Below are 25,373 nucleotides of genomic sequence, written 5' to 3'. Positions count from 1 at the left end.
GAATCCGAAGCAGACTCCAGGCTCTGAGCTATTGGCACAGAGCCCGACGTGGGGGTTCAAGCTCACAAACCTTGAGATCGTGACCTGAGCCCAAGTCGGACACTTAACCGACTGAGCCACCCAGGCTCCCCTTCCCTAATTTTTTTAAAAAGTTATTTGTTTATTTAGAGAGAAAGAGAGGGAGAGAATCACAAGCAGGCTCCACACTGTCAGCACAGAGCCTAATGCAGGGTTTGAACTCACAAACCATGAGATCATGACCTGAGCTAAAGTCGAACTCTTAACTGGATGAGCCACCCAGGAGCCCCTTCCCTAATTTTTTTAAAAGTTATTTGTTTGTTTATTTATTTATTTAGAGAAAAAGAGAGGGAGAGAATCCCAAGCGGGCTCCATGCCGTCAGCACAGAGCCTAATGCAGGGTTTGAACTCACAAACCATGAGATCATGACCTGAGCTAAAGTCAGACTCTTAACTGGATGAGCCACCCAGGAGCCCCTTGCCTAACTTTTTTAAAGTTCTTGTAGGTTTCCTGCTTCCTCTTGTAAGACCATTTTTAGTACCCTGTTTATGGTAGATAGTCATTAGCCGCTGAATAAATGAATGAAGAACAGAAACATATTGAAGGTCAGACTTGTATTTCTTACTCATGAATCTTCTGTCAGCATATATGGCCTCTGAATGTGCATCCTCAGAAAACGCCACGTTTTCACAATTCTTGACATCAATTTGGAACAAGCATGAGCATTTTCAAGAGGAGGTCTTAACTAACAAGTTGTCTTGTTTGGTTTTTTAAGTGATAGCGTTAGCATTGGCAATGGTCTAATTGCCATTAATCGCTATGAAGACTAATAGGTCATAATAACAGAAGAAGATCATCTCTAGGACTGATGGTATGCACATCACAAGACAAGCTGTAGGGTGTTTTTTTTTTCTTTTTTCTTGCCTGAATTAGAATTCAGGCAATATTTTCACTATGTATTATCTAGAGAAAATTTAACATTGAATTATTCTAGTCTACTGAGCATTTTGTATGGGATATGGATTATTAATTCTTTCATTACGGACATATTTGTGGGAAAGACCGTCGTGGAATACTGTTACTACGTATTTGTATATAACTATTACCATAATTCTCCCACGTCTATTTCTTCGTGACTTAGACGTTTCACACAGATAGGTGGTGCAGTCACCAACATAGTCAACAGCAAGTGGTAACTGGCCTGGCGACCGGCCAGATTAGGCTTGACAGGAATCTGGATATCAAGTCAGTTATTCCGACGGAGAAGGTCTTAGTTTTCAGCAACATCCTAAAAGTTTTTGCACTGTCGGTTTGAAAAAACATGTTAGTGTTCCAGGGAATATTTTTGATGTAACATTTATACTGTCACTAGCTAAACACCTCTAGCATTTTCTGAAAATTAAGTATCTAAAGTCATCATTTTTGAATCAAAAATCAGAAATTCAAAAGTTAAGACAACAATGTACCAATAATCTTTAGTAGAAGTACTTTAGGGTTTTTAACCTCTTCTTAAATTTTTTGTTTTAAGTTGTCTCCCTGTGATTAAGAAAAGATCATAGATCTCTTCACCCCTCCTGCATTTCTTTATCTCTAATGGGAGGGTCTGACCTACATTTTGGGGAGTAGGTATTTCCTTGTCTTTCTGTCTCTCCCTCCCCTCTATTTTGAGAATCAGGAACCAAAAGTGTTCAGGGGCACCTGGCTGGCTTAGTTGGTTAAGCATCCGGCTTCAGCTCAGGTCATGATCTCATGGTTTGTCCGTTTAAGCCCCGCATCGGGCTCTGTGCTGACGGCTCAGACCCTGGAGCCTGATTCAGATTCTTTATCTGCCATGCCTCTCTCTCTCTCAAATAAGTAAAATAATACATTAAAAAAAAACACAAAACCCAAGAATGTTCTGTGGGACATCACTATCTGTCCTCTATATCATAAAAGAAAATAAGGCATGTGTGCCATAATTCCTTCCCCCGTCCCCATCTCCTGTACCCTGCAGAAATCAATTCTTTTTTTAATTTTTTTTTTGGATGTTTTTATTTATTTTTGAGACAGAGAGAAAGCACGAACTGGGGAAGAGCAGAGAGAGAGAGGGAGAAAGGAATGGAAGCAGGCTCTGTGCTGACAGCAGAGAGTCTGGGGTGGGGCTCGAACCCCCCAGTGGTGAGATCATGACCTGAGCGGAAGTCGCACACTCAGCCAACTGAGCCCCCCAGGCGCCCCTGCAGAAAACAACTCTGATCCTCCCTGCCTCCCTCAGACACCGCCGCTTTACGGTGTGTGTGAAGGAAGAAGGGAGGTGAGAAGGCCAGCTGCACCCCTTCTGCCCGCGTACCCCGCGGCAGTGCCTGGGAAACACGTTCTGTAAAGCGTTGAGTAGTGAGCGCCCTGGCGTGTGGGGCGTGCAGTGTCTGTTGACCAGCTACTCAGCTTTGCTGTTTTAGTGGAAAAGCAGCACAGCAGTGTCTCCGCGGAAGGGCATAGCTGTCTGCCAATAAAACTTTATTTGCAAAAGCAGCCGCAGTTTGCCAGCCTGTAACTTAGAGTGAGTGACCCTGCAAGCCTCAGTTTCTGCTTCTGTAAAGTGGGGAATCTGACTACACCAGCATGACCTTCCTATGCAACAGCATTTAAACTAAGTAATAGGGGAGACGTTCTATCAACCATTAAGCCCTGCGCTCTGGTACTTAAAATAATTATAGACATCAGCGTTTCATTGCTTGTTCTGACAAAGTGGTTTGTATTCACTTGCTTTTTTAAAATTTATTTTGAGAGAGAGAGAGAGAGAGAGAGAGAGCAGGGGAGGGTCAGAGAGACAGGGACAGAAAGAATCCCAAACAGGCTCCGTGCTGTCAGCATGGAGCCCGAGCAGGGACTGAAGTCACCAACTGTGAGATCATGACCTGAGCCAAAATCAAGAGTGGGCTGCCGAACCGACAGAGGCACCCCTGTACTCACCTGCTTTTCGAGCAAGAGACACCTGAAGACGATTCAGCCGTGCCTGGAGACCCTCTCCCGGATGGACATAGCACAGTGCCCACCACACATCCAGGCACACGCTGTGGACATCACCTGCTTACGTTTTTCCCCTTTAGTTACTTCACAAGAAGTGCTCAAATTCCTAAACCCCGGGCGTGTCCTTCCTAGGTTCCCAGGGCACCTCAGCGTGTACCCCAAACTTTGACAAGACCCGACACATGGATGATGGTGACCGTCACCAAAGTCCCTTTATAAGTGATACCAAACCATCATGGGAAGAACAGCACAGGGGTTTTGTTTGTTTGTTTTATTATTTTTTGTTTTTTCTGTGAAAGATTCTGGAATCATAGAAGCCCACGGCAGTCGTTTGCACCTTACAGAATGCTGGCCGCGAGGTGGGCAGCACAGAACACTTGCAGGAATCGGTAGCAAAGAGCCAAACAATTCATGGACAGCAGTGCTTATGATGCAGGCGTTTCAACTAGACCACACTGGATACAAAACATTTCCACTTTTAATTTGGGGCCGAGGAATGTTTACTGCTATTAGTTACTAGCGATTTGGCTGGAATCAGTGTGCCTGAAAGAATGTGCCATTTTGTTCGGGAAAACAGTGAGGAGGTTCCTCAAAAAATTAAAAATAGATCTACCCTATGACCCAGGAACAGCACTGCTAGAAATTTACCCAAGGGATACAGGAGTACTGATGCATAGGGGCACTTGTACCCCAATGTTTATAGGAGCACTCTCAACGATAGCCAAATTATGGAAAGAGCCTAAATGCCCATCAACTGATGAATGGATAAAGAAATTGTGGTTTATATACCCAATGGAGTACTACGTGGCAATGAGAAAGAATGAAATATGGCCCTTTGTAGCAACATGGATGGAACTGGAGAGTGTTATGCTAAGTGAAATAAGCCATACAGAGGAAGACAGATACCATATGTGTTCACTCTTATGTGGATCCTGAGAAACTTAACAGGAACACATGGGGGAGGGGAAGGAAAAAAAAAAGAGGTTAGAGTGGGAGAGAGCCAAAGCATAAGAGACTCTTAAAAACAGAACAAACTGAGGGCTGATGGGGGGTGGGGGAGGGGACGGTGGGTGATGGGTATTGAGGAGGGGATCTTTTGGGATGAGCACTAGGTGTTGGGTGGAAACCAATTCGACAATAAATTTCATATATTAAAAAAAGAAAGAGAAAGAATGAAAAGAAAAGAAGAAAGAAAGAAACAAAGAAAAAGAAAGAAAGGAAGGAAGAAAGAAGAAAGGAAGGAAGGAAGAGAAAGAAAGAAGAAAGAAAGAAAGAAAAGAAAGAAAGAAGGAAACAAAAGAAAGAAAGAAAGAAGAAAGAAAGAAAGACGAAAGAAAGCAAGGGAGCGTTTTTGGGGGAATGGTCTAGATCCATTCCCTAGAGCACACATCAGCAGCCAGAGGTGCTGCGTCCAGAGTGCCCGAGCTGGCAGGGTCACGGTGAGAGAGGTGCTGGTCTGCTGCACGTTTAGTCAAGTCATTAGATAAGCTGTACGTTTCCTATAGTCCTTTATGCAATCAGAATAAGCTAACAAGAGTGAAGCAAATTTGGACAAAGACTTTTCAGTTCCCGGAAACAGCACTCATTAACCCTGTGATACATTAGAACACTTGGCAGTGGGATGAGCCAAATTGCCCTCTTTTCCTTAAATTGAGTGAAGTCACATGAGCTCTCAAGTCCCATGACACAAGGTACATAGTATCGATATCCCTTGATGAAAACTAAGCACAGTTCTACGTCATTGGTCAAATATCCTATTGAGACTATGAAAGATAATTTGGGGAGGTGTTTTTTTTTCCCTCTAGTTGTTAACATATTATAGAAATTGGTATCCATGCCCAAAGCAAAAAAAGAAAAATAAGACGAAACAAAAGCAAGCTCTGAGACAGTAAGGCAGAGAACCGCATATTTTGGGGCCTTCTCACTGCAAATCTCCCTTTTAAAAATTCTTCCTGCGTGGCTCAGCCACTTAAGCCTCCAACTTCAGTTCAGGCCCTGATCTCATGGTTTATAAGTTCGAGCCCCACATCGGGCTCACTGCTGTGAGCACAGAGCCGGCTTCACATCCTCTGTCTCCCTCTCTTTCTGTCCCAGCCCCGCTCCTGCACACACGCTCTCTCTCTCCCTGTCTCAAAAATAAACATTAAAAAAAAAAAACCTGTTTATATAAGCATATATATACACACACAATACACACAAACACATACGAGTATGGGAGTTAAACACAGACAACCACATATGAATGTGTGTCTATATAATGTAATTACATGGTAAGGCATGTGACATTCTTTTAAAAATAATGATATGCAAATCGTGCAGATCGGTTTTCTTTTCATCTTGATCTGCTTCTGTTTTCTGCAACAGCAAAATGCAGTCCCCTCCACTTTTCAACACAGGGTCCACTCGTCACTTACTTGTATGCCCTTTGGGGGAGCTGCTTTAGCAATAAAAACAAGTAAAAAACATTTTAAAAAAAGACACCTTAGAACAAAATGAGTGTGTGTTTTAACCAAGTTCAGGACGTTGTCTACCAGCCCTTTCTCCCTCCCTCCTGTGCCTCTACACTGAGCAGCACAGATATGGTTTCCCTACGTGACATTCTCAATGTTCAGGGGAAACTCAGCCTGCAGAATTCTGCGGTGAGGATTCTTCTCTGGGGGCTTGTCAACCATTACCAGATTTTTTTTTTTTTTTTTTTTTTTTTTGCGCCTATCAACTGAAAGCTATTTCCAATCACAGATATAACTTGGAGATTTTGCACTTCAGCTGTGTGTGTGTGTGTGCACACACGTTTATTTATTGTTACAGCAGATTATGTCCTCACGTTGGAACAACGGTGGCCTGACACTCTGTGGCTCTGAAATGGACAGCATAATGAGGCACCTGCGTGGCTCAGCTCGTTGAGCACCTGACTTCGGTTCAGGTCATGATCTCACGGTCCCTGAGTTCGAGCCCCGCGTCGGACTCTGTGCTCACGGCTCGGAGCCTGGAGCCTGCTTCGGATTCTGTGTCTCCCTCTCTCTCTGCCCCTCCCCTGCTCGTTCTCTGTCTCTTTCACCACACAGTTGTGCGGAAGCCTCTAAAGCTTCTCTTACCTGCTCTGTCCATCCCTCTCCATTAGGCACGGGTCTGAAAGAAAACAAAGAAACCTCTTATGAGTAATGTCTGGGGTTTTTTTGTTGTTTTTTTTTTTTAATGTGGTGCTTCTCATTCTTTCTGGCTTTAAAACCACATGTCTTGGGACGCCTGGGTGGCTCCTTCAGTGAAGCGTCCGACTCCTGATTTCAGCTCAGGGCGTGATCTCACATTTTGTGAGTTCTAGCCACACGTTGGGCTCTGTGCTGACTCTGCGAGGCCTGCTTGGGATTCTCTCTCTCTCTCTCTCTCTCTTTGTCCGTCCCCTGCTCATGCTCGCTGTCTCTCTCTCAAAATAAATATATAAACAAACAAACTGAAAAAATAAATAAATAAAAACTCACATCTTAAACTCAGGTGCCACTTTGGAAATAGAAGGATTTCTGGTTGTTCTGGTTATTTTTAAGTTTGCTGCAGGAAATGCCAATGTCTAGTTCTTACAACAAAAATGGAACGTCCCATTTGCTGGTTGGTTATTCAGGATCAACTGTAAACTTGGCTTTCCACTCTGATTAAATAGTGAGCCCCAGTCTTATTACATGTCTTCTCATGCATCCACCGGCATCATAAAAATTTAGGTATGTCGTATTTAAAATAATCTACTAGGGGCACCTGGGTGGCTCAGTCGGTTAGGTGTCTCCCTCTCTCTCCGACCCTCCCCATCTTGCACTCTGTGTCTCTCCCAAAAGTAAACATTTAAAAAAAAATAATCTGAAAGCTTTATATTTTTTTTAACTTTTAATTTATTTATTTTTGAGAGAGAGACAGAGGGAGCAGGGGAGGGGCAGAGAGGGACAGAGAGAGAATCCCAAGCAGGCTCCGCACTGTCAGCGCAGAGCCTGATATGGGGCTTGAACTCACGAACCGTGAGATCATGATCAGAGCTGAAACCACGAACCAGGTCCTTAACTGACTGAGCCATTCAGGTGTCCCTCTTCTGAAAGTTTTTAAACAATTGGAGAGGTTTCCTGATTTCTGTCAGCTTCTCATTCTATGGGTAAATGATCTGTGTAGAAAGATTTAAAAAATCACCCATCGGATTAGTCCCCATAAACAGCAATTTAAGAGCATAGGAGAGGCTTTGATGATATTACAAGGAAGGAGTCCTGTTGAAAAATCTGTGTTTATCTGCTCTACGTGGGACGTGTCTCATGGACGTGTGCTGACACGGGCTGTTTCTTTCCACAGAAGTGGGTGGATGGAGGCCTCACCAACAGCCTTCCCATCCTCCCTGTCGGCCGGACGGTGACCGTCTCACCCTTCAGTGGACGACTGGACATCTCCCCGCAGGACAAAGGGCAGTTGAATGTGTACGTTAATGTCGCCAAACAGGACATGATGGTGAGTGATGTGTCCAGTGATATTTGAAGTCACCTGCCTAAGAACTTCCACACGCTTCCAAAATGTTGGAAGCTCGTTGATAATGTTACGTACAAAGTGCGTGTTCTCAGTAATAATGGTTTTTTACTAGTTTCCAATACATGTTATGCATACGGATGTGAGTATGCAGACCTGTCACCATTTACTGTCCGTTTGTGAAAAGTTCTTCTCTCTTCACTTCTTCAGGTCAGTAAACTAGTGGGAGAATTTCAGGGCAAGTTTAAATTAGATCGTTTATTGGTTTAAAAACATGGTGATAATTAAGTGTCGCAAAGTATTGGAGGAAAACTCGACTGAAGAACTTACATATTGACTTCCTTAACCTCGTCTAATCGTTCTCACCCCGAGGTGATATTACACTTAGGAGACAGTGGCGATGCCTGGACACGTTTGCTTCTCACATCTGCTAGGCACTCCTGGCATCCAGGGGGTAGAGGTCAGGACTGGTGCCCAACATCCTGTGATGCGCAGACAGCCCCCACAACGCACAAGTATGTGTCCCCACACGTCACTAGCATCAAGACCGAGAGACCCTCATCTAGCCTGTGGGTGAAGTTAACCTTTCAAGTTGGATTTTTCTCCTACAGACTTTTTAAGCCCCTAATTGTACCTGTGATAAGAAATCTCAGGTTACATGTCCCTGTACTGCAATGTCTCATAGCTTCAATTTGTCTTTCTGTTCTAGCTGTCTGTGGCTAACTTGGTGAGGCTGAACCAAGCCCTTTTCCCACCAAGCAAGAGGAAAATGGAATCTCTGTATCAACATGGCTTTGGTGACGCCATTAAGTTTTTACTTAAAGAAAATTGGTTTGAATAGAAAGCTTCAAAGTTTATAATGCAAAACAGATTTCACGCCTTTTTTTTTTTTCTCATTTTTATCCACATGGCTTTTGATGGATGTTTCTAATTAAATCCCTTTTTTAAAAAGCCTGTCATGGGGCGCCTGGGTGGCTTGGTCGGTTAAGCGTCTGACTTCGGCTCAGGTCATGATCTGATCGAACCACGCGTCGGGCTCTGTGCTAACAGCTCAGAGCCTGGAGCCTGTTTCAGATTCTGTGTCTCCCTCTCTCTCTGCTCCTCCCCTGTTCATGCTCTGTCTCTCTCTGCCTCAAAGATAAATAAACATTAAAAAAAAAAAAATTAAAAAAAAAAAGCCTATCAGGATTCTTGATTACTAGTTTTCGTGTCCTTTGAAAGATTTAGAAGGGTCAGCAATTTGGATAAACCATGGAATGTCGAAACAGGACCACCACCAATGCTGTCTTCCCACACAGAATGTGGCTGCGTGTTTTTGCGGTGAAATACGCGGGCGTTTCTGTGACATGCCAGTGTCACCAGGGCTGGAGGAGCAAAGGTTTGCTTCTCACGGGTGGACGTGATTGTGCCTGGTAGAGGGTGGATGGGACACGGTAGCCCAGAAGCCCAGCAGATTTGGACACTAGGTAGGGTTTCCTCATTCTTCAGTAGAGGATTATTCCATCCCCACCTTCCTCCTTTTAAACCCCAGCTCCCCAGCTAACGTGATGATCAGCCTGTCTTGATGCTTCTCGGTTATGAACCCAGAGCTGCCATTAATAATTCTCTGTCTCCTTATCTCTGCATCTCTCAATCTCCTTCTGCCTACATACTGATGTCTCGCTCTCTTGCCCCCTCTGTTCCTGCAAGGCCATACCTCACTGGATGTTTAGCCATCAATGGACTGGATGTATCTACTCTACAAACGTAGATAATATACTACTAAATATGAAGCACCAGTTCAAGCACGTAGCCTAGTAAATAAGAAATAAATCCAAAGTAATCATTCATTTATTATTTCAAGTCATGTTCTACTGATTCTAGGCCTTCTATTGTTTGAGTGGCTACCCTATCACATTGAAGACTTGTCTGTGGGTTTACACTAATTCATGGACACTGTGTGCAATCTTAAATCTGTTTTTATGGGGCTCTGCGAAGCATAAACTCTTAATTACCAAGAGGCAGTTAGAAACAAACCAGCTTCGGGGCGCCTGGGTGGCGCAGTCGGTTAAGCGTCTGACTTCAGCCAGGTCACGATCTCGCGGCCCGTGAGTTCGAGCCCCGCGTCAGGCTCTGGGCTGATGGCTCGGAGCCTGGAGCCTGTTTCCGATTCTGTGTCTCCCTCTCTCTCTGCCCCTCCCCCGTTCATGCTCTGTCTCTCTCTGTCCCAAAAATAAATAAAAAACGTTGAAAAAAAAAAAAATTAAAAAAAAAAAAAAAAACAAACCAGCTTCAGTGCATGTTTTAGCTGTTACGCATTTCTTTTACCACTTTAACCCTTTCTTAAAATCAGTTTTATGGCTCTTAAAAGCCCCAGATACACAATTTTTAGCACATAGCACCAACTATTGCTTCTTTTCTTATGAGTTAGGCAGAGACCCGCTACAGAACAGGGATACTCCTTGGAGTACGTGTCTCTTGTTACTTTAGTCTTAGGAGTTAGGCAGAGACCCGCTACAGAACAGCGATACTCCTTGGAGTACGTGTCTCTTGTTACTTTAGAAAACAAGTAGTTCTTAGTCTGTTGTTTTATAAGTGACCTGACGATTTTCAGTTCAATGTCACATCTGTTCATTCACCAGATTTTCCCCTTTTTCATTTTACATGAACATCCCATTCATATGGTATTTCAGTAAATTCTTTCGGATGCCTCCCGGAAGCAAAGACAGATCTTAGCGTGTTAGACTTCTAAGCTATCATCCATACCACTTAGGTCTTGGAGCATGTTGGTGGACAGTACTTTCCTTGAGGAACACAGTGAGATCCCGGACAGATGGGTGTGCAGACCAGTAGCCGTCCACCAGGAGGGAAATATGGAGGCGGGACACTGTGGAATGTAATTTGTGCGTGCTGGGGTGCCACACAGGGCCCCCATGTGAAGCAGGTCACAGAGCAGGCTCTGTCGTGCCCAGAATGTGCCCTCACGCATCTCTGATGTTTGGAAACCAGGCGCTCCCAGCAGGCCCTGCAACAGGATCGACATCAGTATTGGGAAGGGCTGTGGCACTGGTGTGTGGAAAGTCTGAGGAGACTCTCAGAGCCAGATCCTGATATGTTTGCAGGGTAATTACTGTGATCGTCGCCCTGATAAGCCCCCGGTTCCCTGTTGGGGCCAGATTCCTTGTGCCTTTGAATCTGTCATTTAAAATTTCATTAGTCTTTCTGTTCTCTTTAGTAACACTCTTTCCTTTGTAACTATGGGAACCCGCTGTTTCCATTGACAATTAGAGAAACTAGATTTGGGTTTGAAGTTAAATAATACTCTAAAGGAGAAAGCAGCGTATTAAAAAAAAAAAAAAACTCTGTTACATTCTGGTGTCACAATATTGGGTGTATTGTGTGCATACCAGAAGCTTGTAAAAACACAGCCGTACGGCTCTGGGCATTGAATGATGAGTTTCAACAGACAAGGGCACTTAAAAGTGGCACATTTCAGTTATTCTGCTCTTAAGGTTCTTCTGATGATTAAAACAGGTACATGTATAATTATTTTCCCTTTTTATATTTCTACATATTAATCATAGAAAGTTTTTGGATCTAGTCCATTAATTTTACAGTTGAGGAACCAATAATTAAGGAAGCTCAGGGTTTTCAGGGGTTTTTTTTGCCTAAGTCATTGCTACACTATAGCAAAATAAATTCGGAATTTGAAGTAATTACCCACATAAAGCAGGAAGAAAAGCAATCTGTGCAGATCAGAAAAACTGGACAAATTTTTAAACAATAATAATTGCTAATGATTAGTAGTAATTACTGATAACTACAAGTAATTATTATTAATTACTATTATTTACAGATTGACAGTTATTATTTGCAGATTGGGCTGAACTCACCACGTAATCACTCAGCTTTGCACTTAACCTCGCCTCTGCTGACACAGGTGAAATATCTCCTTGCTCAGGGCTGATACATATATTTAGTATTCCTCTGAGGGTAATGTCTCCTGCACTTGACTGACTTAAAGAGGGGCAAAGATAGGATTCAGTCTTTCCGACACCATAGACAGTATTTCTGAACATGCAGTCCTACATTCCTCACAGTAATAGCATATCCGTCTTAATCTGGAAATAGGGTACAGTTACTTGGTCAAAACCTGACGCTTCAGCATACATATGCATGCAGACACGCGTAGGCCTGACATACGGCAGGTCATGGCACGTACATCCTAACTGAGCACAGGTGACGCATTTAGTTACTGAATTTTTCCATTTACTTACTGTGAAGTTTTCACGTACCTACCCTGTTTATAGATATTCTTTAGGGCGCTATAGTCAAATTCACTTTTGTGGGCAGACCAAGTAAAGGGCACATCGGTGTACCATCCACTTATGAAAAGCCACATCATTCCAGATAGTCCAGAAGCATAGCTCTCTCCTAAACACGTCCCATCAGGTTTGCCGTATGATTTTACAGCGGTGGGCCAGCTCATGGCTGCAGGTAGATCCCTGGCTCGTAGGCTATGGTCCATAGGCTCAAATGGTTCATGGATTTAGAACTGTGCCCAATCCCATCCTGGAAGGTGCAGGTCAAATGAGAGGCTCTAGCAGTGTGAAAGGGCCAGGATGCTTGAGAGGGGCGCACAGTCAGTGCCTTTCCTTTTGTCACAACGCAAGACATATTGGTATGCACTGCTAGCCAAGGTCACACCTCCACCGTCACCCCCACCCAACCCGTCACTCGCCTGGGCTCAGAGTAAGTGCTGGTGGGTAGGCTGACGGTGGCACCGCTTCAAACCCAGTAGCTGCTTCAGGAAAGGAGAAAATTTGGCAAACGAGTGATCGACCCCTGGGCTTGCTCAAATGGGCGATACTTTGGCAATGGGCACACTTCCTGGTGCCCCCCGAACTTCCTACTGGCAAGGCTGTGGAGCTGGGAGGGGAAGCTGTACCGACCAGCCCAAAGGAGAAGTATCTAACAGTGCTATCAACCCCAAGGGAGTCCTCACCGTCAGTCCCTCCAAAGGGGTGGGGATCTCTTCCAGTTTGCTACTTCCTATGGCTCCTTCCACTGGCTGAGCACGATCATGGCAGTTTTATCATCCACACCAAGGTGTCTTAGGCCCTTTGGGATGCTATAACAAAACACCAGAGGCTGGGTGCTCATAGACTACAGGACTTTACTTCTTACACTCATGGAAGCTACAAGCCAAGATCAAGACGCTGGCACATTCAGTGTCTTCCGGGAACGTGCTTCCTGGTTCGCACACGGCCGTCTTCTCCCTGTGTCCTCCCAAGGCAGACGGGGTGAGGGAGCTCTCTGGGGTCTCTTTTATGACTGCCCTTCAGTCTGGACCGTTTGTGTCAGTCTTTCTTTGACTTCGTGGCACGGGGAGTGTCAGTGGGAGTGTGGAAGGTTACAGGTCTGTTTCTATATTACTTTCCTCAGGCTGCTGTAGCCAATATCACAAACTGGGTCGTTGCAAACTGCAGGAACTTACCCGTTCACAGTTCAGGAGGCCAGAAGTCCAAAAACCAAGGTGTAGGCCATGTTGGTTGTTCCTGGAGGCTCTGAAGACAAATATGCTCCCTTCCTCTCTCCCACCTTCTGGTGGCTGATGGCCGGTCTTCAGCATTTCTGGCCTTTGGTCTCATCCCTTCACCATCTTGTCTTCACATGGGCTTCTTCCCTGTGCAAGTGTCTGTGTCCTCACTTTTCCTTATAAGGATGCCAGTCTTTGGACTTACGGACCACCCTAAATACAGGATGAGGCCGTCTTCACATTCTTTTATTTTTTTTTAAGATTTTATTTTTAAGTAACCTCTACACCCAACATAGGGCTCGAACTCAGAACCCTGAGATCAAAAGTTGCATGCTGTACCAGCTGAGCCAGCCAGGTTCCCCTCATTTTGAAACTATTAGTGAATTATATCTGCAAAGACCTACTTACAAATAAGGTCACATTCTGAGGTTCTAGATGGACAGGACTTTGGGAAGTCACTATTCCACTCACTACAGTTACTTTATACGATTTTCCTGAGCTTCATTGTATCTGATATTTCCTTCTGATTGGCAGGGACATCACAGATGTAATGCTGCCTCTTTTTTTCTTTTATTAAATATAATTTATTGTCGAATTGGTTTCCATACAACACCCAGTGCTCATCCCAACAAGTGCCCTCCTCAATACCCATCACCCACTTTCCCCTCTCCCCCACCCCACATCAACCCTCAGTTTGTTCTCAGTATTTAAGAGTCTCTTATGGTTTGCCTCCTTCCCTCTCTCTAATTTTTTTCCCCCCCTTCCCCTCCCCCATGGTCTTTTGTTAAGTTTCTCAGGATCCACCTATGAGTGAAAACATATGGTATCTGTCTTTCTCTGCCTGACTTATTTCACCTAGCATAATACTCTCCAGTTCCATCCACATTGCTGCAAATGCCCAATCATGAAACCTACAGATAACACAATGATTCTAAACCCATATCTTTCAATAATGACACTGAATGTAAATGGACTAAATGCTCCCACCAAAAGACATAGGGTATCAGAATGGATAAAAAAACAAGACCCATCTATTTGCTGTCTACAAGAGACTCATTTTAGACCTAAGGACACCTTCAGATTGAAAGTGAGGGGATGGAGAACTACCTATCATGCTGGAGTATCAAGCTGGAGTAGCCATACAAATATCAGACAAACTAGACTTTAAAGCCTGTAACAAGAGATGATTACACATGCATGCAATGGAGTATTACTCATCAATGAAAAAGAATGAAATCTTGCCATTTGCAACTATGTGTATGGAACAGGAGGGTATTTTGCTAAGTGAAATTAGTCAGTCATAGAAAGACAAAAATCATACGACTTCACTCATATGAGGACTTTAAGAGACAAAACAGATGAACATAAGGGAAGGGAAACAAAAATAATATAAAAACAGGGAGGGGGACAAAACAAAAGAGACTCATAAATATGGAGAACTGAGGGTTGCTGGAGGGGTTGTGGGAGGAGGGATGGGCTAAATGGGTAAGGGGCATTAAGGAATCTACTCCTAAAATCATTGCTTCACTATATACTAACTAATTTGGATGTAAATTTTAAAAAATAAAGTTAAATTCTAAAAAAAAAATAATATATATTTATTTATTTATATATATATATATATATATATATATATATATATATATATATAAACACAAATGAAAATGAAAATACAACAATCCAAACACTTTGGGATGCAGCAAAGGCGGTGCTAAGAGGAAAATACATTGCAATCCATGTCTATCTCAAGAAACAAGAAAAATCCCAAATACAAAATCTAATAGCACACCTGAAGGAACTAGATGCCTTTTTCTAATTGCATTCTATCAGCTGGTACACGACTTAATCTTGGTTAAACTAACGTCTTTCAGGTTTTTTCCACTATAAGTTTACTCTGTTCCTCTTTATGATTAATACAGATCTGTATGGAAGCATTTTCAGAATCATATAAATAGCTGGTTCTTGGTCAAGTTTTCAATTTGTTTATCTCAATGTGGACTTGTGGTTTTCTATTCTATTCAATGGATTAAAATCTACTATCAGGATTTATTGTGATGACCACATTGGCCTTAGTTTGGTCAGTGGGAATCTATTTTGGCTGACACACCTGTCCTTTGGACAGTTCCTTATAATTTTTTGAACCATTCTTTGCTTCCTAGAACAAGATTCTCCAGGCTTATCTTCTACTTTCTTTTCCCCAGCTCTCAAATCAGCCATTTCTGCAAGTGTGTTTTAATTCCTTATGGTGGAAAATGGTATTTATATTTATGGTGGAAAAAAGAGCAAAGCCATATTCCTTTGTAAGTTATGTCTCGCACTGTGCTTATGACCTAACATGCCATAAATCCTCAACAGTTGAGTAATAAATGACTTGAGGCCTCAAAGAACAATATAATCAAGTAAAAAATATTACAAGAAGTAGTCATGAAAACATTGACAGTGTTAGAGGCGCCTGGGTGGCTCAGTCGTTTGAGCGTCCGACTCTTGATTTTGGCTTGGGTCATGATCCCAGGGTCGTGGGATTGAGCCCCACGTCAGGCTCTGTGTTGAGCATGGAACCTACTTGGGATCCCCCCTTCTCTTCCTCTGCCCCTCTGCCCCTCTGCCCCTCTCCCCCTCTCCCCCTCTCCCCCTCTCCCCCTCTCACACACACTTTCTTCCAAGAAAAAAAAAATAACAGTAATATATGAAAATAGTACTTTTATACCAGCAGAATTTAAAAAGTAGAACAGTGCATTCATAATAGCAAACAGATGCATAACATCTAAAAACTGCAAATGGGGTACCTGGGTACCTGGGTGGCTTAGTCCGACGCTGGGTGGCAGCGTCCGACTTCGGCTCATGTCATGATTTCATGGTTCATGAGTTCAAGCCCCACATTGAGCTCTGTGCTGAGGGCTCTGAGCCTGGAGCCTGCTTTGGATTCTGTGTGTGTCTCTCTCTCTGCCCCTCCCATACTCGTGCTCTGTAGCTCTCTCTCTCTCTCAAAAGTAAATAAACATTAAAATTTTTTTCTTAAATAAAAAAAAAACAAAACCTGTGCAAGAACATGAAAACTCTACAGATTTACCTACTTATGTGATAATGAGATGAATGTTTCAGAATGGGAAGAATGTATCTACTCCCTACATAGTAAGGCACAAATTTTGCAAATTTAATTCACACTGTCAGTGTTTATGTTTTCAAAACATGACAAAAGGAATGTAAAATTCAACTGGCAGAAGGGTTGGTCAATGTGAGCCAACAAAGGTTAAGTGATTTTGTCACCTTCACTTTCTTTTTTTTTTTAATTTTTTTAAATGTTTATTAATTTTTGAGACAGAGCATGAATGGGAGAGGGGCAGAGAGAGAGGGAGACACAGAATCCGAAGCAGGCTCCAGGCGCCGAGCTGTCAGCACAGAGCCCGACGCGGGGCTCGAACTCACGGACTGTGAGATCATGACCTGAGCTGAAGTCGGATGCTTAACTGACGGAGCCACCCAGGTGCCCCTGTCACCTTCACTTTCTTAATTCCTTCAGATAATTTTTTCTTAATGCCTTTTGTCGATTTTTCCAAGGAGGCGTTAGAGATGATTGGGAGCCAAATGGAGGTCACTTTTAGGCCAGTTGATTGTCAAAAACTGTTGTTGCATGTGAAGGAACACCAACTGAAAGTACCTTAAGCCAAAGAGGAATACAAGAAGGATGATGGCCACATTTTATGGCAATGGCTGGTACCTTGGCTGGACAGTCCAGAGTATATCTAGCACACCTGCATGCAGCTACTCAAGTCACCAGATATCATCTATCTTTAGAATAGATTCTCTCCAGATGGCGAGTAAGATGGCTGCTCTCTGAGCAAAATTTATTTTTTTTACCATATAAGTGGTTACAGGGCATAGGGAGGGATGATGATGATGATGATTATTACTATTATTTTCTTAATAGGCCTAACAGAAAGTCCAAGAGAAAATTCTGACAGGGTGTGATTGGGTCATGTGCCATCTCTGATCTCCTGTGGGGTTGCATATTCTGACAGCTCAGGCATGGAGCCCAAATGAGAGACACGCTGACATATTTTTAGTACTGGCTTTTTATAAAATTGATGTTTGCCCGGTAATGTTATTGAAAGCCCGGATGTACAGTTTAATCGCATGAGTAGTGAGTGCACTGTGTTGAGTTGAGCAGAGAAGGCCAGTAAGATAGGAATGGAAAAGCCATTGAATGTGACCCCCTAGGACTATCGATCGGTGAGAGCCAATTTCATGGAGGGATGGGCTCATGAGATAAATATTGAGTTGGAAAGTTAAAACAGTTGAAACGAGGAAGACAAGATTCTAGTCTTTAGTTTTCAGTACCGCCCTGCAAAAACATTAGTAAGTCCTTGAGTGATGATCCCTTACATCCCTGGATTTCAAATTGCATTCCTTAAGCCAGTACTGGGGAATCACTTAAGAGCTTCGTAGAAATGCAGAAGTTCAGGCTTCATCCTCAGCCTTCCGAATCGAACCCGCATTTTTAACTACCAAGTTAAAATGACCAAGTGATTCACTGAGTTTTGAGAAATAGTGGTCAGATGCTGGTTCCCACAGCCATGTGAAGAAGAAATTCTTCCAGGAGGGCAGTAATGGCCTAAGGCACAGACAAGATTGCCGTATTTCATAGACACATTGGTCCCCAAGTTATTTGGTTTTCAAGGGATAGAGAGAAGAAGGTAAATGTGAAAGTTAAATGGCTGAATGGCAGAGAGCACAAAAAGCGTCTGTGTATGTAGCACATTTCCAGGGAAAGGTGGTGGAGGCCAGATCAAAAGCCCCAGTGTAAGATTGAGAAGGAACCCTTTCTGAAATGCCAGGTCTTCGAAAGAGATGTTAGCTATGACCATCCTTTTTGAGGGATAGAGAAAAGTGAACGGGGTGTTGGCTTTCCTCGCAGAACAAAAGGCAGTGCATTTAAGTTTAGAACAACTTATGCGGAAAATGTGGGTCTGCCAGGCCAGCTGGCATCGTTTCTTCTACTGTTTGTGAAATCAAGGGCTTCTGTGGCTTTCTACCACAATCAAATAGCCGACACAGGGAAAGGAGACTAAGGACTGTGGTGGTAGGAAAATGGCAACAAGACAGTGGGATTTATGCAGTGAAGGATCCTAGGGTGGTAACAAAAACGCACTCTCATGTCAGAGTCCCCCCTGGATTTGAGCGAGTAGGATAATGGATCGGAAGAAATGTGCTAGAGTCTGGGCTCTCCCAAACATGGAAATACCAAAGGTGTGAGGCATTTTCTTTGTGATGCGAAATCCCATAAAACCTTCTGTACTTAGGACCACAGTATTGGTGAGCAAGTTTCTAAACTCATTAGAGAAAACGACTTTACCTTTGACATTAATAGAAAATGAATATCCAGATTCCATTACCACTTGAGGAAAGAGTCTATTAGTAAGTGATGGGGTGTTCTGCAGTAACTTATTTTAATGGTTAGTAATGATAATATTGGTCTTTCTACTTCCAATGGTAAAATGACTTGAGCAGTTTACTTAATAATTTAAAGTTTAAGACTTGGCAAAATCGTTTATATGTTACATTTTTACTGTACTCCAATTTTGCAAAAAATCTGTTTTCAAGTTCTGTTAAATTCATTCTCATGTTTACAAGGAGCGAATGCCAAATGTTTCCTAGTAAATTCACTCTTCGGCTACCCTACTATGACAAAAGTTTTGTTCCTTCTCTTTTATGCTTAACTATCACACCTCCCCTGTTCTTTTCAAAGTCCACCTGTAACCTCGTCTTCCACGCCAGACAGGGGGAATCAGATGCTTTAATGGGAATCCCACCACCAGCTTCTCAAAACCAATTCGGCAAATCTTCCTGCACTCACTCCCCACTTCCTTTCCTTTCTCCATGCTGAAATGGAGAGAACGTGTCTCCCCTCCCGTTGCCCAGAATTTGTGCATTTACCCTGTAACCCATCACCTCTTCTCTTTTCAGGGACCCTTTCCATCATTTCTCTGATCTCCCCTTCATCACTACCCCCATCCCTTTCTCTTTCATACTTCCCAGTGCTAACAAGCTTCGCTATCGCCCAAATTTAATGTCACAAATTTCCCTGGTCCCCACTTTTCCCTGAGAAAACACCCTGTGTCTCTGCTCACCTTCAGAGCCAAATACCTCCATTTACTCCCTTCCTACCAACCCTCCTCCTTCCTGCTCTGGCTTCCTCACCCACCTCCATCCAGGCTGCTCCTGCAAGATCTCAGAGACGTGTGAGTTGACAAACACAAACGACACTTTTCATCCGTGTTCCACACACCATCTGCAAACATGCATGCTGTCCTCTTACTTTTCCTGCCGTGACCCTGGCTGTTTCCCACAGCCCTGTGCCAGCGTCTTCTTCCCACACCTCTCGGGTTAGGGATGTCAGATCGCCTTGCGAGCCCACACCCCTCCCCACTCCGTCTCAGTGAGTTAGTGGGTCTTCCTGTGTAGTCCATCAGCCAATGGACTCCAAGACCCAGCCCTGGCCCCGACTTCCATCAGAGGACTCCCAGCCCCATCTATTCCACTGCCTACTGAATGCCTCCACTGCGCGGTCTCAGAAACGTCCTTCACTTAGCCGTCAGTCTCATCCCTACCATCGTGCTGTCGTGAGCCACCCTCAGGTACGTTCTTTTTCAGGTGGTCTCCCCACGATTAACAATATATGCTTTTCAGTTTTTCTTGTGACCCTTTGTCTTTTAATTCACATTTTTAACTGCTCAGTTCTATCACATATTTCCCTTGCAATAGTGAACATTTCTATTAAGAATTAATTCCAGGGGCACCTGGGTGGCTCAGTTGGTTAAGCCTCTGACTTCAGCTCAGGTCATGATCTTGCACTTCGTGGGTTTGAGCCCCGCATCGGGCTCTGTGCTGACAGCTCAGAGCCTGGAGCCTGCTTCAGATTCTGTGTCTCCCTCCCTCTCTTCCACTCCCCCACTCATGTTCTGTCTCTCTCAAAAATAAACAAACATTAAAAAAATTTTTTTTCATATAATTAATTCCAGGGGTGTCTGGGTAGCTCAGTCAGTTGAGAGTTGGGACTCTTGATTTCGGCTCAGCTCACGATCCATGGAGTTGTGATATCGAGCCCTGCGTTGAGCTCTGCACGGACAGCATAGAGTCTGCTTGGGATTCTCTCTCTCCTCACCTCCCTCTCAAAATAAATAAATAAATACACATTAAAAAAAAGAATTAATTCCAGTTGGAAGAGCATGTGACTCTTAATCTCAGGATTGTGAGTTTGAGCCCCATGTTGGGCTCAGAGATTACTTGAAAACAAAAAGAATTTTATTAATAGCTAATAAATACTTCCATGGGGCTGTCTTCTTTGCTTCCTATTACTGGTTTAAATATCCTAAAATAACGTATCCTCAATTAGTGATTATATCATCCATGGTTTCAAGATCTTATTTGCCATAATCCAGAGGAAACTCTTTCCTTACTTTAATCTTTCCTTCACCAGAAGTTATTTCTAGAATTTAATTTAAATCTTCATTTCTACTAGCTATAAACAATGTGAGATATCAATGCTTCTGTCCTTTATAATGTTGATTCCTTTTTATGTTCATGAATGCTATTTTTATTTCGATACCCAATTTATTTATATAGCATTCTCCTACATATCCATATTCTATTTATGTAACCAATAAAGCAAAAGCTTATTAAACAAAAAGATTTCTATAGTCATTTAAACACTGATAACTCACCTAATGAAATTTTCTAATCATTTAATTCAAATCACAGTCTGATATGTCTGACTTTCTTAAATGCTTTAAGCATTACATAGAGCGCACACAGTAAGCACACATAATATTGAACGTGTTGAAAATTGCATTCACGTAGGATAATCACGTCAAAAGTACTAGTGACTTAAATTTTACAGTATTTCTTTATCATCTCTATTCTTATTCTCTCTTATTCATTATTAGAGTTGTCTTTCTTGCATTTCATCAATTTACCAACTATACACACACCAAAGCTTTTAATAATCTCACCCTAAAGATAACGAGCATTCAGACTGCGCACGGCTGAAGGTTTTGGCTCATCAACCAGTTTATTCCTGGCCCAGATCATGAGAAGTTTTTGTATGTTCCAAGTTGATTTTGCTTGACTTGATTCCTCAGCTGGAGAGGTCCTACATTTAGAGTTATCTTTAGTCCTTTACATAAGGAATTGTCCATGTCTCTAGTTCCAATAATTGGTCAATTTTATTTTTTGGTAACCCTAGCTTTTTTCTCCAGATGTCACCTGACGTGGGCATCTCGTCTTAGTACGATTCATCATAAACCTATTTTTGTGCCACTTCTCCCTTTATTGTACAGACTCGTGTAGAGAGAGTGACTGTTTTAAGCCACCGTTGGTTCCGAAGGGGTCTGGTCCAGTGCAGTTCATCTGACAGTTTAGGTCCATGTGGCTGTTGGAAATTACTACTATCATTGTTCCTTTACCATTTAGTCCTAGGTATTGACTACTGACAGCATGATTTTTGTGAGACTAGCATTCTCAGTGATTGGTGCCTTCGAGTCTGACATGATTATGGTTATCGCTCATGCATATACACTGAACACATGTCCTGCACTGTTCAACTTGAACCACCATCAATTCTGTCCGCATGAGTTTGTCCAAATTTGGGGATGTGATAAAAAATAAAATTACCAAGTTGCTTTTGATAGCCATCTGCCCTGCTCAAGAAATAGTAGCTAAACACCCTCACAGACTATCACCAGCTGCGACTGTAGAACCAGATTGGTCCCTTGGAAATAAAAACAGGTGTTTTACATACTATAAATACAGTTAGACAGACGGAATGTTTAGAATAAAGAAAAATACTCCTTACCTACTTATTTTAGTTCCCATTATCTTCTTCTTCCTGAATAATCTGCAACTATCAGTAAAATGTTATTTATGGGAGAAAAGAGCCATGAAAAAGTGAAAGAAATGAACTTTTGTTCACAGCATATAACAAAATTTGAAGATCAGTGAATGCAGAATGATACAGACCAGAATCAGTGCAAAGTACTGAATTACTATACGCAGTTACTGACGTTTTTTATTACCGAGTTTTGTTCTTGCTAATGTTTTTTCATTATGATGCATTTCTCTAAATGACGTGTCTTCATACTCTTGATGAATACTCTTATTTAAAGCTCTTTTCATGTTCAGATGTTTTTTTCTATTTTCAACTTTCATGACATCAAATAGTCTGCAGCAATATTCACATGAGTTTACATTCCTGAAATTTCGTAGAGGAAAAAGCCATTTATTTTTACAGTTGCGTTCTACCTGAAAAGCACTTCAAACTGTTATTATTTGGGCTCAAGTATTTTCCCCTTTGAAGATGGAACCGTGTGATGAACAACAGGTGACATGTTAGTTTCTGGTAGGTTTACCTCCTCAATGTGAGCCAGAAGACCTTTTTTTTTTTTTTTTTTTTTCAGAGAGAGAAAGTATGACTGGGGGAGAGGGGCTGAAGGGGAGAGAGGGAGGTGTGGAGCCCGACACAGGACTTGATCCCACAACCCTGGGATCATGATCTTAGCTAAATCAAATCAGCTTCTTAGCCGACTGAGCCGCCCAGGTGCCCCTATATATCTTTTTTAAAAATAGAATGTACAGAAAGAGCTCTTAGACTGTCAAGCCATAAATATTCAGTGGGAACAGCCAAATGTCCAGCTACTTCCTACTGCATGAATTCTGAGTGTTTTTAGAAAGTTTGCATCTGCGGGCTAATCTTACTTTAAAAGTTGTGTATATGTATGTATGTATGTATGTATTTAAAAGTTGTGCATATGTTTTAATTCAAAATGAGAGCATATATAAAATGAACAAATCAGGAGACTATAGATGCTGGCGAGGGTGTGGAGAAACAGGAACCCTCTTGCACTGTTGGTAGGAATGCAAACTGGTGCAGCCGCTCTGGAAAACAGTGTGGAGGTTCCTCAAAAAATTAAAAATAGATCTACCCTATAACCCAGCAATAGCACTGCTAGGAATTTACCCAAGGGATACAGGAGTACTGATGCATAGGGGCACTTGTACCCCAATGTTCATAGCAGCACTTTCAACAACAGCCAAATTATGGAAAGAGCCTAAATGTCCATCAACTGACGAATGGATAAAGAAGATGTGGTTTATATATACAATTGAATACTACTTGGCAATGAGAAAGAATGAAATCTGGCCACTTGCAGCAACATGGATGGAAGTGGAGGGTATCATGCTAAGTGAAATAAGTCAGTCAGAGAAAGACACATACCATATGTTTTCACTCATATGTGGATCCTGAGAAAATTAACAGAAGACCATTGGGGGAAGGGAGGGGGAAAAAGTTACAGAGAGGGAGGGCGGCAAACCATAAGAGACTCTTAAATACTGAGAACAAACTGAAGGTTGATGGGGGGTGGGGGGAGGGGAAAGTGGGTGATGAGCATTGAGGGGAAAGTGGGCACTTGGGATGAGCACTGGGTGTTGTATGGAAACCAATTTGACAATAAATTATATTAAAAACAAAGCAAAACAAAATGAGAGCATATATACAGGTAAAAAAAAAAAACAAAGAAAAGACTTTCAATCCTTTTCCCTTATGCATATGTTAAGAATAGTACTTGTTATATGATTGGTATATATTTGTTTCCTTGTGTGATATACATACACTAAAGCACATTTTTTGAGATGAAGAATAGATTTGGTTCATACTTTCTATAGAGTATATATTCTTCCTCAACTTTTAAAACAATTTTTAATGTTTATTTGTTTTGAGGGACAGAGAGAGAGACAGAGTGTGAGCAGGGGAGGGGCAGAGAGAAGGAGACACAGAATCTGAAGCAGGCTCCAGGCTCTGAGCTGTCAGCACAGACTCCGACATGGGGCTCGAACCCATGAACTACGAGATCATGACCTGAGCCGAGGTCGCATGCTTAACCGACTGAGTCACCCAGGTGCCCCTCGCTCATTATTTTTAAGTTGCCTTATATCAACATGCTAAAACCCAGATGGTCATTTTCTATGTGTGGTCACTTAAAGTTGTATTTATTTAAGTAATTTCTATACCCAAGAACTTACAACCCCAAGATGAAGAGTCACATGTTCTTCTGACTGAGCCAGCCAGGCTCCCCTTACGTGTGGTCACTTAGATTCTGTTTGATGTCTGTGCTTGTATCTTTGCCCACTGCAAGGATTTTCATTGGGAAAATCCCCTAGAGATACATCTGCTGGCTCAAAGGGAACACACAATTAAAATTCTGAAAGGATCTGGGCACGATGCCCTTCACAAAAAGTTGTACCTAGATAAATTCTCTCAGCAGTTTGAGAACAGTTTTCTCCCCACCTTCACTAACAATGAATATTATTAGTCTTTGCAAATTTTACTGACTAGGCAGACAAAAATAAACAAATAGAAAGTATGCCTTGTTGTAATTTACAGGTCATAATACTCTTCAGTTGGGCTGATTTCAACACAGTAAAGATTAGTTCCATCTATATTCGGAAAATCACACCTTAGACTATTTTCGCTATTTGAATTCCTTGTTAATATATTCCTTTGCTTAAGGGGCGCCTGAGTGGCTCCTTCGGTTAAACGTCTGACTTCGGCTCAGGTCATGATCTCATGGGTTCGAGCCCCACATCGGGCTCTGTCCTGACAGCTCAGAGCCTGGAGCCTGCTTTGGATTCTGTGTCTCCCTCTCTCTCTGCCCCTCCCCCGCTCATGCTGTGTCTCTCTCTACCTGTCAAAAATAAATAAATGTGTCTTATTAGTCCTCTTCATATGTCCACTGAGGGGTAAACCTCTGCTCTATGGTGTAGAAGGGATGGGTAGTGAGGAAGGCCTTGCAGTATCTCCTTCTTATTTCTTCCTTCACATCCATCCAAGAGACTAGTGCCCTCAAAGGGTATCTGCAGGTGGCCTCGTTTGGCAAAGCCTCTCTTCGAACCTTTCTCTGCCTTCAAAGAGAGGCTTTCTCAGGCCAGGTGGGTGGCTCAGTCAGTTAAACGTCTGACTTTGGCTCAGGTCATGATATTCACGAGTTCCAGCCCTGTTTCGGGGTCTGTGCTGACAGCTCAGAGCCTGGACCCTGCTTCGGATTCTGTGTCTCCTTCTCTCTCTCTGCCCCTCCCCTGCTCATGCTCCCTCTCTCTCAAAAATAAATAAATGTTCCCTCCTTCTCTAACCTTTTCCAAAACATAAGACTCTTAAAAACAGAATAAAGTGAGGGTTGATGGGGGGTGGGGGAGAGGGGAAAGTGGGTGATGGGTATTGAGGAGGGCACCTGTTGGGATGAGCACCTGTTGGGATGAGATGTATTTCTAAAATGAAGATGTTGT

At 42.7% G+C, this 25,373-nt stretch overlaps 1 protein-coding gene across 3 annotated transcripts in view; it reads left to right on the top strand.

Annotated features, from left to right (window-relative positions):
- PNPLA4 (patatin like phospholipase domain containing 4) overlaps nt 1-8,514 on the top strand; it is a 30,390-nt gene extending 21,876 nt beyond the window's left edge. For all 3 annotated transcript variants that reach the window (XM_042926548.1, XM_042926547.1, XM_042926549.1), the window contains exons 6-7: nt 7,352-7,504; nt 8,229-8,514. In XM_042926548.1, the coding sequence (XP_042782482.1) occupies nt 7,352-7,504; nt 8,229-8,360 (285 nt within the window). In that variant the 3' untranslated portion in view covers nt 8,361-8,514. The remainder of the gene's footprint in view (nt 1-7,351; nt 7,505-8,228) is intronic.
- Nucleotides 8,515-25,373: the final 16,859 nt, after the last annotated feature.

The sequence above is a fragment of the Panthera leo genome, chromosome Y (assembly GCF_018350215.1).
Source record: "Panthera leo isolate Ple1 chromosome Y, P.leo_Ple1_pat1.1, whole genome shotgun sequence".
In the NCBI taxonomy this organism is placed as follows: Eukaryota; Metazoa; Chordata; class Mammalia; order Carnivora; family Felidae; genus Panthera; species Panthera leo.
The sequence above is the reverse complement of the archived record's forward strand: the minus strand, read 5'-3'. Positions and strand labels throughout refer to the sequence as shown.